This window comes from Phyllostomus discolor, chromosome 2 (genome assembly GCF_004126475.2).
Source record: "Phyllostomus discolor isolate MPI-MPIP mPhyDis1 chromosome 2, mPhyDis1.pri.v3, whole genome shotgun sequence".
Lineage (NCBI taxonomy): Eukaryota > Metazoa > Chordata > Mammalia > Chiroptera > Phyllostomidae > Phyllostomus > Phyllostomus discolor.
The window spans coordinates 194,053,538-194,066,768 of NC_040904.2; the positions used below are offsets into that span (position 1 = coordinate 194,053,538).

At 41.7% G+C, this 13,231-nt stretch overlaps 1 protein-coding gene across 1 annotated transcript; it reads left to right on the forward strand.

Annotated features, from left to right (window-relative positions):
* Window positions 1–1,221: 1,221 nt before the first annotated feature.
* Window positions 1,222–12,673, forward strand: NECAP1 (NECAP endocytosis associated 1). The gene is made up of 8 exons (XM_028532506.2): window positions 1,222–1,385; window positions 6,078–6,178; window positions 6,336–6,440; window positions 7,128–7,209; window positions 8,045–8,153; window positions 8,246–8,426; window positions 10,375–10,477; window positions 10,810–12,673. The coding sequence occupies exons 1-8, from the start codon at window positions 1,291–1,293 to the stop codon at window positions 10,856–10,858; spliced, it is 825 nt and encodes a 274-aa protein (XP_028388307.1). The 5' UTR covers window positions 1,222–1,290; the 3' UTR covers window positions 10,859–12,673.
* Window positions 12,674–13,231: the final 558 nt, after the last annotated feature.

Sequence of the window (13,231 nt, forward strand, 5' to 3'; positions counted from 1 at the left end):
AGCATCCTATGGTGCATATGCATATATGTATCGAGGTTATACATATATATATGTGTGTATACCTAGTGCAAAGCATCCTATGGTAATAGATTTGCCATTAACCATTTCCACTTGATAGACATTCATATTGTTTCTATTTTTTCCACTAGCAATGTAGTAATACTATTCATTGTACATATATTTTTGTGTATGTAAGAATTTCTTTAAAATACCTATTGGTGGATTTGCTAAACTGAAGGTTATATGCAATATTTTGATCAGCTCTGTTAAATTTTCTCTCAAAAATTCTGTACCAGGTAACATTCCTGACAACAGTATTTGAGAGTCGCCAATTCCCACACCTTGCCAGGATATATATAATTCTTTTTGAATTTTGATATATTGCTTACCTAGATAGGTTAGAGACAGGTTGAGTGGTGACAATCAATGCTGTTATAGTCAGACAGACTTGAGTTCTACCTTGGTTTTGCCATTTGCTATCTGTGCTAAGTAAATCTTCTTAAGTGATGGTACGTTTATATTTGGAGTGCATAGGAACACACTTATTGAGAGTTCAGTAGGCTTTGATCATTAGAACTAGGAACAAATAGTAGCCACTAAATAGTTCACTATGCTTCCTTTGTCAGGAATTACGTTGATCCCACTTAAAAGTTTAACAGGGTCAACTTTTCCAAAATGAAAACCAGAGTACAACTAGAAGTGCATACTATTTCAACAGGTGCTGTTGTGGATAATACGAGAATAAAGAGTAGCATTGGGTAATTAATCAGGCTGAGCATTTTTTAACATTTGGATCTGGAGGGTTAAATCCATCCTGTCTAGGACTGGATCATATATTTCCTGTAGGTACTCAATTGGGGATTATTGACGAGTGGATTTCTGCCACCTGGGAAACTACGGTCAAGAAGCGACTCTTGAAAGAAAAAAAATTCGCCAGATTTCAAGATGGTCCTTGTCCTTCCAGAGCATCGCGGGTACCTTCCAGGAGCAAGATGGCGCTCTCCCTCATTACTTCTTAGGGATGGGGATTTCCTAAACGTGAGTCACTCACTACGATGGCATCTTTGCCATTACCTAAGATGGTAAGTCGCGTAGCCTCACCGTCTCCAGGTTTCAATATGGTTTCCCCAGAGCGCACCACCGGAGGTTAATCCCCTGAACTGTGATTAACTGGGGCGGAAGTAGCGTAAACGGAAGTTACCGGAAGTTACCGCGTACCCGAAACTCCCCACCCCCATACGGTCCCCGTTTCTATGCTCCGCCCCCAGTGGCGCGGAGAGCAGAGCCAAGATGGCGGCGGAGTTGGAGTACGAGTCTGTCCTGTGTGTAAAGCCCGACGTCAGCGTCTACCGGATTCCGCCCCGGGCCTCCAACCGCGGTTACAGGTACTAAACTGCAGCACGCGCGTATTCAATAGGGGGTGACAGTTTCCTTCTGGCGCTGCTCGTTCAGGACATTGCCCCACCTTTGGGTTGTCGCTTTGCTTGCCTCCCCACCTTTACTGTTATCGCCCTGTCTTCCTGCAATTCCCCCACTCTTGACTGCACTCATCCTTGTTTCCGCTGGTTTAAAAAAATATTAGCAGCCTGCATCCTCCCATCCCTCCTCCCCCGGATCTCTCTGTGTTACCCATCTGCGCCCCATCATCCACATCCAGTTCTGCCTGCTCCATTGCCAGTCATCCTTCGTTCGCTCGTCCTGCGCCCTTTAGTTGGTCTGTCACCCTCATCCAGCCCCATTGCCAATACTCCGTGCACACGTCTGAATAATCACTGTGTTCTTGGCCACCCTCTGGATGATCCAGTTTATCTTTTGTGCTGTTGTCAGTCAGTCTTGCCACCAAATAACATGCACCAGTTGGTTTTCTTTGCAGATCTTTTGCCAGTGGGCAAAGGTTACTTATGATGATAGGTTTTCCAATGGTTGTCCATTTTGTTTCTCTTCAGTGTATTTTCTTAATGTTTATATAGTGTTTTCTGTCTTCTTCCTTCCCTCTCTTACAGCTTTTCCCTTCAGAGTCAACACAGCCTTTTCTCTGTAGGGCTAACCAACCCCCTTGCTATTCAATGCCTGTGAGGGTCCGAGGATGCTGTAGGAAGTTATGAAGTCAGTAGTGGGAAGAGTTAACATGTAACTCAATGGGTTACATGTTAAAAAAGCATGACTGTGAGCCCCGGCAACTTAATAGCTGTGTGATCTTGGACAAAGCTCTTATCCTCTCCAAGATTCATTTTTCTCATTTGTAAAGTAGAAAAAAAAGTTAATGATAATAAAACCTGCTGTAGTTATGTACCTCATAGAAGTTTTTGGAGGGTTAAATGAATTAGGAAACAGTAAAGCAGTATGTAAATATATGATATTGTACTTGTTCCTCTTTCTGACCCATATCATCATCATGAGTTTTCTCTTGGCATTTATTATTGCCTTGGTTATCCTCTTCCCTATGTCCATGGTTTTGCCTTTGGAGCAGAGGTTCATTCCTCATAAATCACTGTCTTTGTGTTTGCCCGACCTATGTACTGAACACGCGTTGTACCTTTTGACAAAGAGGCAGTCCTACTTTCATGCTTTCAGGGAGACCCCAAATTAAAGTATGAATAGGAATCTACATGCTTTTTGATGGTAGTATTATACGTGTAACTCATCTGAGACATCACCTCCTTTGGGGAGCCCCCCTGGACCCTTCCATTCTGGCTTAGGTATGCTGTCTGTGCTTCCATGGCATCTGTTTGTCACAGTGCTCTTCCTTCAGTATTGTAACTGATTGGTCTCCTGCATCTCCAGACTGGACTCTGAGCAATTGGAAGTCTTTTAATTTTACATTCCCAGGACTTAGCACAGTGTCTGCCACGCAGTGGGCACTCTGTAAAGGTTGACCGTAAGAAGCAATTAGTAGGTTACACTTTATCACATAAAACAGCATTGATTGAAGTGTTAAAAAAGGAAAACAGCTCAAACCTTTCTACTTTAGGTGTTAAGATTTCCTAACGGATGTGATCCACATTGAAGTGGGGTTCTATTCCTTTTCTTCTACTTTAACTTTTTAAAAGACCTGCCTTTTCTCACTCATCTGCATCCTCTACCTTCATTTACTAGTTTAACCATAGCCTTTATCCTTATGTCAGTTAACTGCACTGAGCCATCAAAGTGGTTTTTTAATTTTTCACTTTTACTCTTAGTATAGTGAGTGAGTAGCACACAACTTAAGTTTGAATTGCGATTCTCACTTATTTGCTGTGTTACCTTTGGCAAGTCACTTAACCCTTGAGTTTTAGTTTCCTGATCTGTAAAAATGGATATAGTATCAGTTACCTTGCAGATCCTTTCACTTAATTTTCGTAAGAATGAGCATAATAAATGCCTGATAAATATTACTTTCCTGTCTTGCGTGGATAATCTTTTTTGTTGTGTACCAGGACCCATTTTACATTATAACCATGATTTATTCACTAGGCCACCATTAAAGGAAAAATGGCTCTTCAGGAAGCAGGAGAAATCCATTCTTTTAGTAACTAACGGTGCCAGAGGGAATGAATGACCGTGATTCAGCTAGTGTAAGCTGTTGCTTTCCAGACTGCCGCCGACCAGACAAATGGAAGGAAAAAATTACAGTTGATGAGAAGCTTTATGAATAGTGAGAAATTAGTTTCCCAACCTATAAAACATTTTAAAATTCATTACTACCCTTCTCCCTAACTAAATTAGTACTAAATTCTGTAGTGTGTTTTAATGTGATAACAAAGAAAGCTGGACTTTGAACTTAGGCATTATTAGTTACTGTATTATTGTCTTTTTCTTCATTTAGAGAGGGAGCTATGATAGAGTTTTCATGCTTATTTCCTATGACTGCCGTAAGGATTTATTGCTGAGATAAATGAAAATTTGTGAGGTTTAGAGTATTGTCAGAAGACCAGCCAAATCAAGAATTTTTCAGGCTAGGGAGTGGGGGAGGAACTAAGGCTGAAGATTGAGGGAAACTGCTGCCGTGAATATCATCCACATATTTAGAATTTGTTAGATTCTGACCACTAGATACACACGATGACTGAGACAAGGAACCTGTCCAAAGAAACACATCTAGTAGGCTGGTTCCCAATATTTTCAATAGCCATTTTCACTATGTCTTATCTCTTTGTAGTATGGGAGAATAAGTAACAACTCAATTTAAAATATTTTTAAAAAAAGACTTTATTTATTTTGTTTTTAGAGAGAGGGGAAGGGAGAGAGGAAGAGAAAGAGAAACATTGAGGTGAGAGAGAGCAAAACCTTGATCAGTTGCCTCTCATACCTCTCATGCGTGCCCCAACCTGAGACTGAACCCGCAGCCCAGGCACGCTTCCTGACTGGGAATCAAACAGGCAACCTTTGGCTTTGTGGAATGACACCCAGCCAAATGAGCCCCACTGCTCAGGGCTCAGTTTAAGAAATGTAATTGATGGGACCTCTAGAGCACTCTAATCTGGACCAGATTCAGTACTACCCAGTCTTTGAGAGCAGGGCATCAAGAGAGAAGGACATGACAAGGATTTATCTTAAAAATCCTGTAAAACCTGTGCTGATTAATTTTCACTTTTCTCCTTTCTGCCTTTTGCTTATCCTGTTAAACTCATGCTTGTTCAGATACACCCTGTTGTTACCTTTCTAACCTGGAAGTTTGGTCCTCAGGTCCCAAAGGGATGAGTTATTAATAACCTTTACTTTGCTGCCTCTTTTTAATACTCTGGGCAAACAATTACAAATGCAGTGTTTTATAAATTGGTCATATTTAAATGTCTCAGATTTCATTCAAATTCATTTGTAACATAGATGATCAATCTTCATTGTTTTCTAATGTTTTATGAACATTCGAACATTTGTATGTTTAGCCCACATGTCTTTCCTGAACTTTAGATTCATGTCTTCAACTGTCTACTCCATATCTTCTCTTGAAAATCTACTAGACATCTCCAATTCAGCATATCCGGAACCCCTAATCTTTCTTCCCAGACATGTTCTGTGTCTTGGCTCAGGTATTGGCAAGTTCTTTGCTAACGCTAAAAACCTAGGAGTTGTCCTCGACTTCTCTTTCTCTTCAGTCTGTTAGAAATCTTGCTGCCCCTACCTTAGCTATATCCAGAATCTACCCACTTTTGCTGCTGTTTCTTCCTAGTCACCATCATGCATCTTCCTAGATTTCTGCAGTAGTCTCCTAACTAATCCCCCTGCCTCAGCACTCAAATCCTTACACTGCTTCTACACACAGCAAAGTAATTCTTGTAAAAGGGAGATTATATCACGCCTTTGCTTAAAACCTGTAAAAGCTCCTCTTTCACTCAGAGTAACAGCTAAAGTTCTTACAGTGGCCTCTCAGGCCCTGCAGGACCAAGCCCTCTCTTTGCTCTCCCACCTCATCTCTCACTTTATTCTCACTCCAGTGGCCGCCTTGCTTGAGGGCAAACATTCCAGCAGGCTCCTGCCTTAGCACCTTTGCACTGGCTGTTCCCTGTGCCTTTTCCCTCAGTTATCTGCATGCGTAACTCTCACTTCCTTCACAGTTTTGCTCACATTCTCCTTGTTGTTAAGGTCGTCTCTGACCAACCTCTTGACTACTGCAAGCTGTGTACTCTCCCACTACCCTCCCAGTCCCCCTTGTCTGCCTCTGCGTTTCCTTTTTACCTTCATACTCAGCACCCTCTGAGATACTAGTTATTTGACTTATTTATATGTCTTTTTCTTATTGCCTGTTTTCTATTAGAATGTAAGCCTCATGAGGGTGGGAGCCTTTGCTCTGTTGGCTGTTGTATCCCAAACACATAGAACAGTGCCTGTAAATACTGGTTGAACTCAGTAGACGGTAATATTATTGGACTCCAGAATCCTCCAATAGTAACACTGTCTTGTTTTTGTTGTGGACTCTGTGTAATATGACTTATCTATTTAGAGGGGATCATGAGCTATCCTTATTGGTTATTTAATAGGTAGAAAGAATCAGTAATCCAGGACAGGGACATAGAAATATGGCAAATGATTCTGCATAGGTTGTTAGTATATTAAAGATATGGACCCGAGGCCTGAGGCTTCCCATTTTCCTATCGTAGGGCATCTGACTGGAAATTAGACCAGCCTGATTGGACTGGTCGCCTCCGAATCACTTCAAAAGGGAAGATTGCTTATATCAAACTCGAAGATAAAGTTTCAGGTAATCTATGTTGGTGACCCTCTAACATGTTAAGGATATTGTTTTGGTGTGCTTTTGTAATTACTTTCAAGTTGGGGACTGAAATGGAAATACTTGCCAAGTGGTGTTTTAGATTTTTGCTTCCTTTGCTCAAAGAAGTCTTTTTCTTACCTGTCAGGGGAGCTCTTTGCTCAGGCACCAGTAGAACAGTATCCTGGTATTGCTGTGGAGACTGTGACAGATTCCAGCCGCTACTTTGTAATCCGGATCCAGGATGGGACTGGTAAGGGATCTGAGATGTGGAATGCAATGAGATCAGGAAAATAGTGGATGCACTTCAAAGAAAGTGTCTCAATTGCATTTATCACACTTGAGTTTACTAAATTTTTCCTCCTGTTTCTCCATAATTAATTATAGTTGCTAAAAGAGAAGGATTAACATGTTATTTGTAATAGATAATGAATACAAGTTCAAGATGTGGTAATTAATAGGTAGATGTAAATAAATCAAAATATATATCTAACAAAAGAATTTACACTTATTGCCCATCTGTTGTTTGTGATGGGTTTTGGTGGGACTATCTTAAATTATCTATATTGGAGCAACCATTATCTTTTCTCCATAGTCAGTATCAGAGATTGGCAAACTTTTTCTGTAAAGAGGCAGACAGTAAATATTTTAGGATTTGTGGGCCAGGTGGTCTCTGTTGCAGCTGCTCAGCTCTGCTGTCATGTGAAAGCAGCCGTCAGTAACAGGTCAACAAGTTGCTGTGGCTGTGTTCCAGTGAAACGTGATTTACAAAAACAGGCCATGGCAGCGTTTGGACTGCGGGCCATATGTAGTTTACGGACCTCAGTCCAGGAGAAAATGATTCACATTCCCAGATTTCAAGTAGGGTAACTTCTATTTTCAGTGGGTAGAGTTTGCCATAGGGACACTCCTACTCTGAGTATTCCTGTCTTTTTCCCAGGGCGCAGTGCTTTCATTGGCATTGGCTTCACAGATCGGGGTGATGCCTTCGACTTTAATGTCTCCTTGCAAGATCACTTCAAGTGAGTGAAGCTTGTCCTTAGTTACCAGGTTAAATAGTTTGGGGAAAGTTGCTTCTCAGTTGAATGGGGACTATCTCTTTTAGCTCCTGGTTTCTTTATTTGGTAAACTAGTTTATTACAAATATAAATTTTTCCATTCACTGTTTCCTTACATATTTTTGTATCTATTTTCTCTTTTCCTTATAGCCCAGAATATGTTTGATCTCTTGTACAGTGGTTTGAGATGATGCTTTTGTTTATGCCTTTGGGGAATTTGCTGTTACTTTTAGTGGCTGAGAAGGCATATAGTAACCGGAGGCTGTATGTAGGATATGTGGGAGTTACATACCAGCTTTGTTACTTTATGTAACTGACAGGTTTTGTGCCTATTGCACCGTTTCTTCAGCTAACCTGACTTTGGTGTAGCTGTGGTGGAAAGCACCATGCACATTGGCAGCTTCCTATCTCAAGGGCAGGCATTCTTCTGCTTTTCTGCCATAGGACTCTCAGAAATAATGGAAGGCCACTCAGTTAGCAAAGGGGTGCAACCTGGAAGAATGGAGGAGCTAACACCCTCCCAGGGGCAGCCTTCAACCCAGGGGGATGGGAATTGGTGGCTAAATGCCCTCCTCTGGAGAGACAAGTCTAATATACAGTCTGTCTGGCTCCTCAGAGGTGTCTTGAGTCCTGGTTGCCCTCTTTCTTGGCTTATTTTTTTTTTCGTTCTTAGATCTTCATCCTTCCTCACTTTGCTTTCTGGAATCCTGTCTTACATAAAGTAGCTATACTCAGATTTGTGTGTCAAACTCTGCTTTCAGGGAATCCCAAGTTAAGATAACTTACTCTTTTGCTGAAGGTGGGTAAAGCAGGAATCTGAGATTTCCAAAGAATCTCAGGAAATGGACACACGTCCCAAGTTGGATCTGGGCTTCAAGGAAGGACAGACCATCAAGTTGAGTATTGGGGTGAGTATGCTTTCTTCCCTCCCTTCCTGTGTTTCCATAAGCCTGTAACTTCTCCTTTTTTCTCTCACTCTCCCTCTTTTTCTCTTTTATAGAACATTACAACCAAGAAAGGAGGCACTTCTAAGCCCAAGACTGCAGGGACTGGGGGCCTGAGCTTACTCCCACCCCCACCTGGAGGCAAAGTCACCATTCCCCCACCATCCTCAGTCGCCATCAGCAATCATGTCACTCCGCCTCCCCTTCCAAAGTCCAACCATGGAGGTAGTGATGCAGGTGAATTTCTCCAGTACTTTGAACTTTCAGAAATCATACTTTAGGTTATAACTGGATAACACCTGTTTGCCAAGGAGAATGCTGATGTTTTTTCTATTAAATGGCACTGGGTACTGCCAGGGTAATTCAGGCAGCCTCTACCAAGAGATCAAAGCTTTTCTAGTGAACTGAGAGTCATGGTGTGTGGTAGGTTCCTCACAGAAAATGCGTGGATATTAAAAAGATTATTTCCTTCATTGTGCCTGGGTTAGATGCTAGTAGGCCTGAGAGTTCGATGGACCGAGTTTTCAGGTATGGTCTGCTACCTTGTGTCTGAATGGGCTTGGCAACATTACTTAAGTTCTGTGAGCATCAGTATCCTTATGTGCAAAATGGAGAAGTAAAACCGCCCCAGGCTGTGACGGCTCAGTGGCGGACTGCGCCTAGCACAGTGCTCGGAACATGGCAGCCATTTAGTGATTGGTGTTTCTTAACCCTCTCCATTTCTTCAGGAGGGCAGTGGGGAGAAAATGAGACATCTGAGTTTGTGAATACATTTTTGTTCTTCCTTACTATCTGGTGGGAAAAAGAATAGATAGTTATTTCCATTTAAAGAATAAGAACTTTAGAACGCAGAAAGGAATTTTCCTAAGCCTAGAGAACCAGATATTACGATTGATGAGTTATAATAAGTGTCAACAGAAGGCTAGGGATAATGTCTAAGATTTTAAAAAAAATTTTTAATTGAACTTTTCATTATGGGATAAGTATATTATTCACATGCTATTGTAAAATAATACAAATAAATCCCTTTCCCATTTACCCAGTTTCCCTTAATGGGGACATTTGCAAAACCGAGATCTAATATCACCACCAGGAAATTGACCTTGATACTATCTACTGAGCTTATTTTGATTTTATCAGGTTTATGTGTTTTCGTTCGTGTGTGTGTGTGTGGTTCTGTGCAGTTTCACTGTGGGTGGCTCCTGGACCCACCAGCACGGTCAGCATACAGAACAGTTTTGTTGCTACAAGGACCCCTTGCGTCGTTCTGTTAGAGTCACACCGCCCCCAGCCTCTTCCCTTCCTCTCCCTCATCCTCATCCTCGCGCCTCCCTCATCTCTAACCCTTGGGAATTACTAGTCTGTTCTCCATCTCTGTAATTTTGTCACTTCTGGAATGTTTCATAAATGGAGTCAGATAGTAGGCAGTTTTCAACCTTTTTCATCTCGTGGCTCACATAAACTAATTACTAAAATTGTGCAACACACCAAAAAATGTATATTTTGCTGTTCTGAAAAAAAAATAGGTATAATTTTGATTCATTCACACTGGACAGCTATTGTGTTGTCTGTTGTCATTTTTTTTTATTTGGCGGTTTAAGGGAAAAAAGAACAGTGCCCCTGACTAAATAGTCAGGTATTACATGTTTTGAAAAATTCTTGCAGCCCTGGCTGGTGTGGCTGAGTGGGTTGAGTGCAAGCCTGTGAATCAAGGGGTTGCTGGTTCGATTCCCAATGTAGGGCACAGGCCTGGGTAGGGCCACGTCCCCAGTAGGGGAGCGTGCAAGATGCAACCACACATTGATGTTTCTCTCCTTTTTTTTCCTCCCTCTCTTCCCCTCTAAAATTAAATAAACAAAGTCTTAAAAAAATTCTTGCAGCTCACAGGTTGAAAATGCTGATACAGTATATAATCTTTTGGGTTGGGTTTTTACACTCAGCATAATTCCCTTGAGATCGTCCAAGTTGGTGTATCAGTAGTTTCTTTCCATTCATTGTTTTGTAGTACCCCGTGGTTTGGAAGTACCAGTGTGTTTGACCACCGCCCATGTAGAGACATCTGCGTTGTTTCAGTTTTTGTCTGTTACAAATAAAGCTGCCGTGTATAGATTGTGTGAACCTAAGTTTTTATTTCTGAGACTTTTATTATGTTTCTCCTTTTTTTCTTCTCTTATCTTGTATTCAGATATCCTTTTAGATTTGGATTCTCCTGCTCCTGTCACAACACCAGCACCAGCTCCAGTTTCTACAAGCAATGACTTGTGGGGAGACTTCAGTACTGCACCCAGGTACCACCGTGGTGCAGCTCGCATACTCTCAGTTGGGGTGTGGGTGGTGTATGCAGTCAGATGAAGTCTGTGATCTGGGGAAACGGCATTTGTAGGTCATAGAGAGTCTCCGGCAGGAATTCTAAGTAAGGAAGTGTAAGTGCTGGGGGTGGGTGGGTAAAAACAAACTGTAGGATGAAGTTAGAGTGGGATATTTCAGGCATTGGTAAGTAGAATTGCTGTGAAGTATAGTTTTAGGAATTGTGGGCAGCAATTTCTTTGGAACTATTAAGTAAAGAATGGAGCAGCTGTCCTAGTATTATGTCCTTAGCTTTCTCTGTTTTGTCTTGCAGCTCTGTTCCAAACCAGGCACCGCAGCCATCCAACTGGGTCCAGTTCTGAATGGCATTGGCTTAAGGACAGACTTGAAGAATAAAATGACCTTGAGGGCACCAATCTGTGAGGGAAGTTAGGAATCCCTTCTCTCCCCAGAACCAAAATTTACCGGACAATCTTTTTCACAGCTTCTCCATTGTATTCGAGCTGGTTTTATTTTATGCCCCTGTGTTGTTACTTGCTGTACAGCCAAGAAAGCACCTCTTATCTCCTCTTCACGCTCAAGGCAGGAGAACAGTGGGTCTTACCATACTTGTGGCTGACTGCAGGGCTCCAAAGGCCAGGGTCTCTGTGAGAGGGAAACAACCTCTAACATCTACAGAATTTTTCTCCATCTTTTAAATTCTTTAACGTATTTCAGAATCATCTCATGACCCTGTGTGCCTCTTTGTGAAGCCCTATTTAGCAATTTCAGGGGAAAAAAAAGCCTTGAAACTTCCCTTTCCACTAACCCAAGACTCTGAAAATAGCCTGACCTCAGTGTTTATAAACACAGGATTTTCATAGGAATGGAGAAGAACCTGTTTCTTGGGTCTGCTATATACCCTCCCTCCGGCTTTCCCTGATGAGTGAACATGCAGTGCCGGGTGCAGTTCCATCACCCGCTCGTGTGTTTACATGTCTCTCTCTGTGATACGGAGCTTGTGTTGGTGGCACCTCCACTATTCTTCTGTTTGTTGAATAGTGCAACATCTTCGGATCAGTGGGTGTCTCTTGGATGAAGGGGGTTCAAGGAGCTGTGTTTTCCAAGTTGTATTCTACAGAAGTGTTTACAGTAAGTTCTCACTTAATGTTGATGATAGGTTCTCGACTTTAAGCTAAACCACTTGCAACAAAACCAGTTTTACGATAGGCTAATTGATATGAACAAGAGTTAAGTTCCTGCAGCATCTCATCAACAGCATAACAAAATGACGTTATTGAAGGACCTTCTGTTCTTTCTTGCAGCACCATGTAATTGCTGCATTTGAAGCACAGCATTACTTTGTATTTGCCTGATTATTTTGAGCTGAAGTGGAGGAGTTAGAGTTCTTAACCTGACCTGTAGAGCAGAGAGGTGGAAAGCACCTAACTCTTGTTCACTACCCACATTGCCTTGCTGCCTGGGTATCTGGCCCCTTTCCATAAACATTTTCAGTCCATTTTGCTCTTCAGTAAGAAAAGCTGCTATTACATGTGTCCTCATTTATGAAGGAAGCTGGAGAGTCATCACTTTAGCTGTGAGCGATTTTGCCCAAATGACAGCTTTGAGACCCATCACCTAGGGTATCTCAAAGGTGATTTGCTCTCCTGCCACTTCCCTTCCCTCTGCCCCGCCATTCCTTTTATAATGCTGTGAAGAGAGTTCCCTTTCATAGCTGGTTGGGCACTGCCTATTTTGTTTGTTAGTGAGCAGTTTCGAGGAAGGGATGAAGATACCGTTTCTTCCCTTAGTAACTGGATGTGTACACTCTGGCTGAAAGGAGTCCGTATGTTTAGTTTCAAAATATATTCTCTGTCCAGGATTTCCTGTTTGGCTCCTTTTAACTTTGGGTCCATTTCTTTTCATTGCCCCCCTTTCCAGGCAGCTCTGTTCTTACAGAGCCATGGCAGGGCATTTTAAATTCCATAGAAAACACTAAAGGAAAGTCGATAGAATCACTAGTGACTAACTATTGGGAACCTATTTTCTCAATCTTCCTCCATGTTGTGTTCTTTGTATTCTGCAGAGGATAATATATTATGTATTAGAATTGCGGAAAAGTTGATAATGAAGTTTAAGATATATGTATATAAAGTGTATTGGTGCAATAATGGTAATTAAAAATATGGAAAAAGGTAGTGTCTCTTTTATCTTTTTATATGCCTCTTTCATTACCTTTTTTACTTAATTGATCTAGTATGAATGGGCCAAATAGCTAATAAAAGGACTTTTTGTAGCTGTTATTTTTCAAGAAATAGGGGCCCTTAAGGAGCTGAGGCTACACCTCTGCTCATGGTTCTGAACACACAGAGCACTCCTTATAGAAACTGTTCATCATTTACTTGCTCGTGCTGTTAATTTCATTTGCTTCAAATTATCTTCATGAACTATGCCACCTCTCGCGTCCCAGAACTGTAGTCAGCAGAAATGTGAAAGGCATCAGTGTAAGAGAACAAAAGTGAGTCAGAGACTTGGGAAGCTAGAGGATCTTGGAGCTCTCCTTCAGTGACTGTTACAGGAGATGCATCCATCTCCTGCAATTCATCACAAGGATGATTCATCACAAGGATTTGGCTGCTTGCCTTTTTTTCTTTTGTAAAGTAACACATACTGCCCTCTCCGGAGATTCTGATATCCCTCCCCATTTGATCTCCAAGGGTAGGGTTCAGATGGCTTCCCCCATCATGGCCTGGCTT

What these genes read in the sequence shown, in the direction of transcription:
- NECAP1 (XM_028532506.2), top strand. Translation starts at nt 1,291, where the DNA reads ATGGCGGCGGAGTTGGAGTACGAGTCTGTCCTGTGTGTAAAGCCCGAC. An exon ending in CCGGATCCAGGATGGGACTG is followed by an intron (nt 6,441 to 7,127) that starts GTAAGGGATCTG and finishes TCTTTTTCCCAG; the next exon opens with GGCGCAGTGCTTTCATTGGC. An exon ending in CCATGGAGGTAGTGATGCAG is followed by an intron (nt 8,427 to 10,374) that starts GTGAATTTCTCC and finishes TCTTGTATTCAG; the next exon opens with ATATCCTTTTAGATTTGGAT.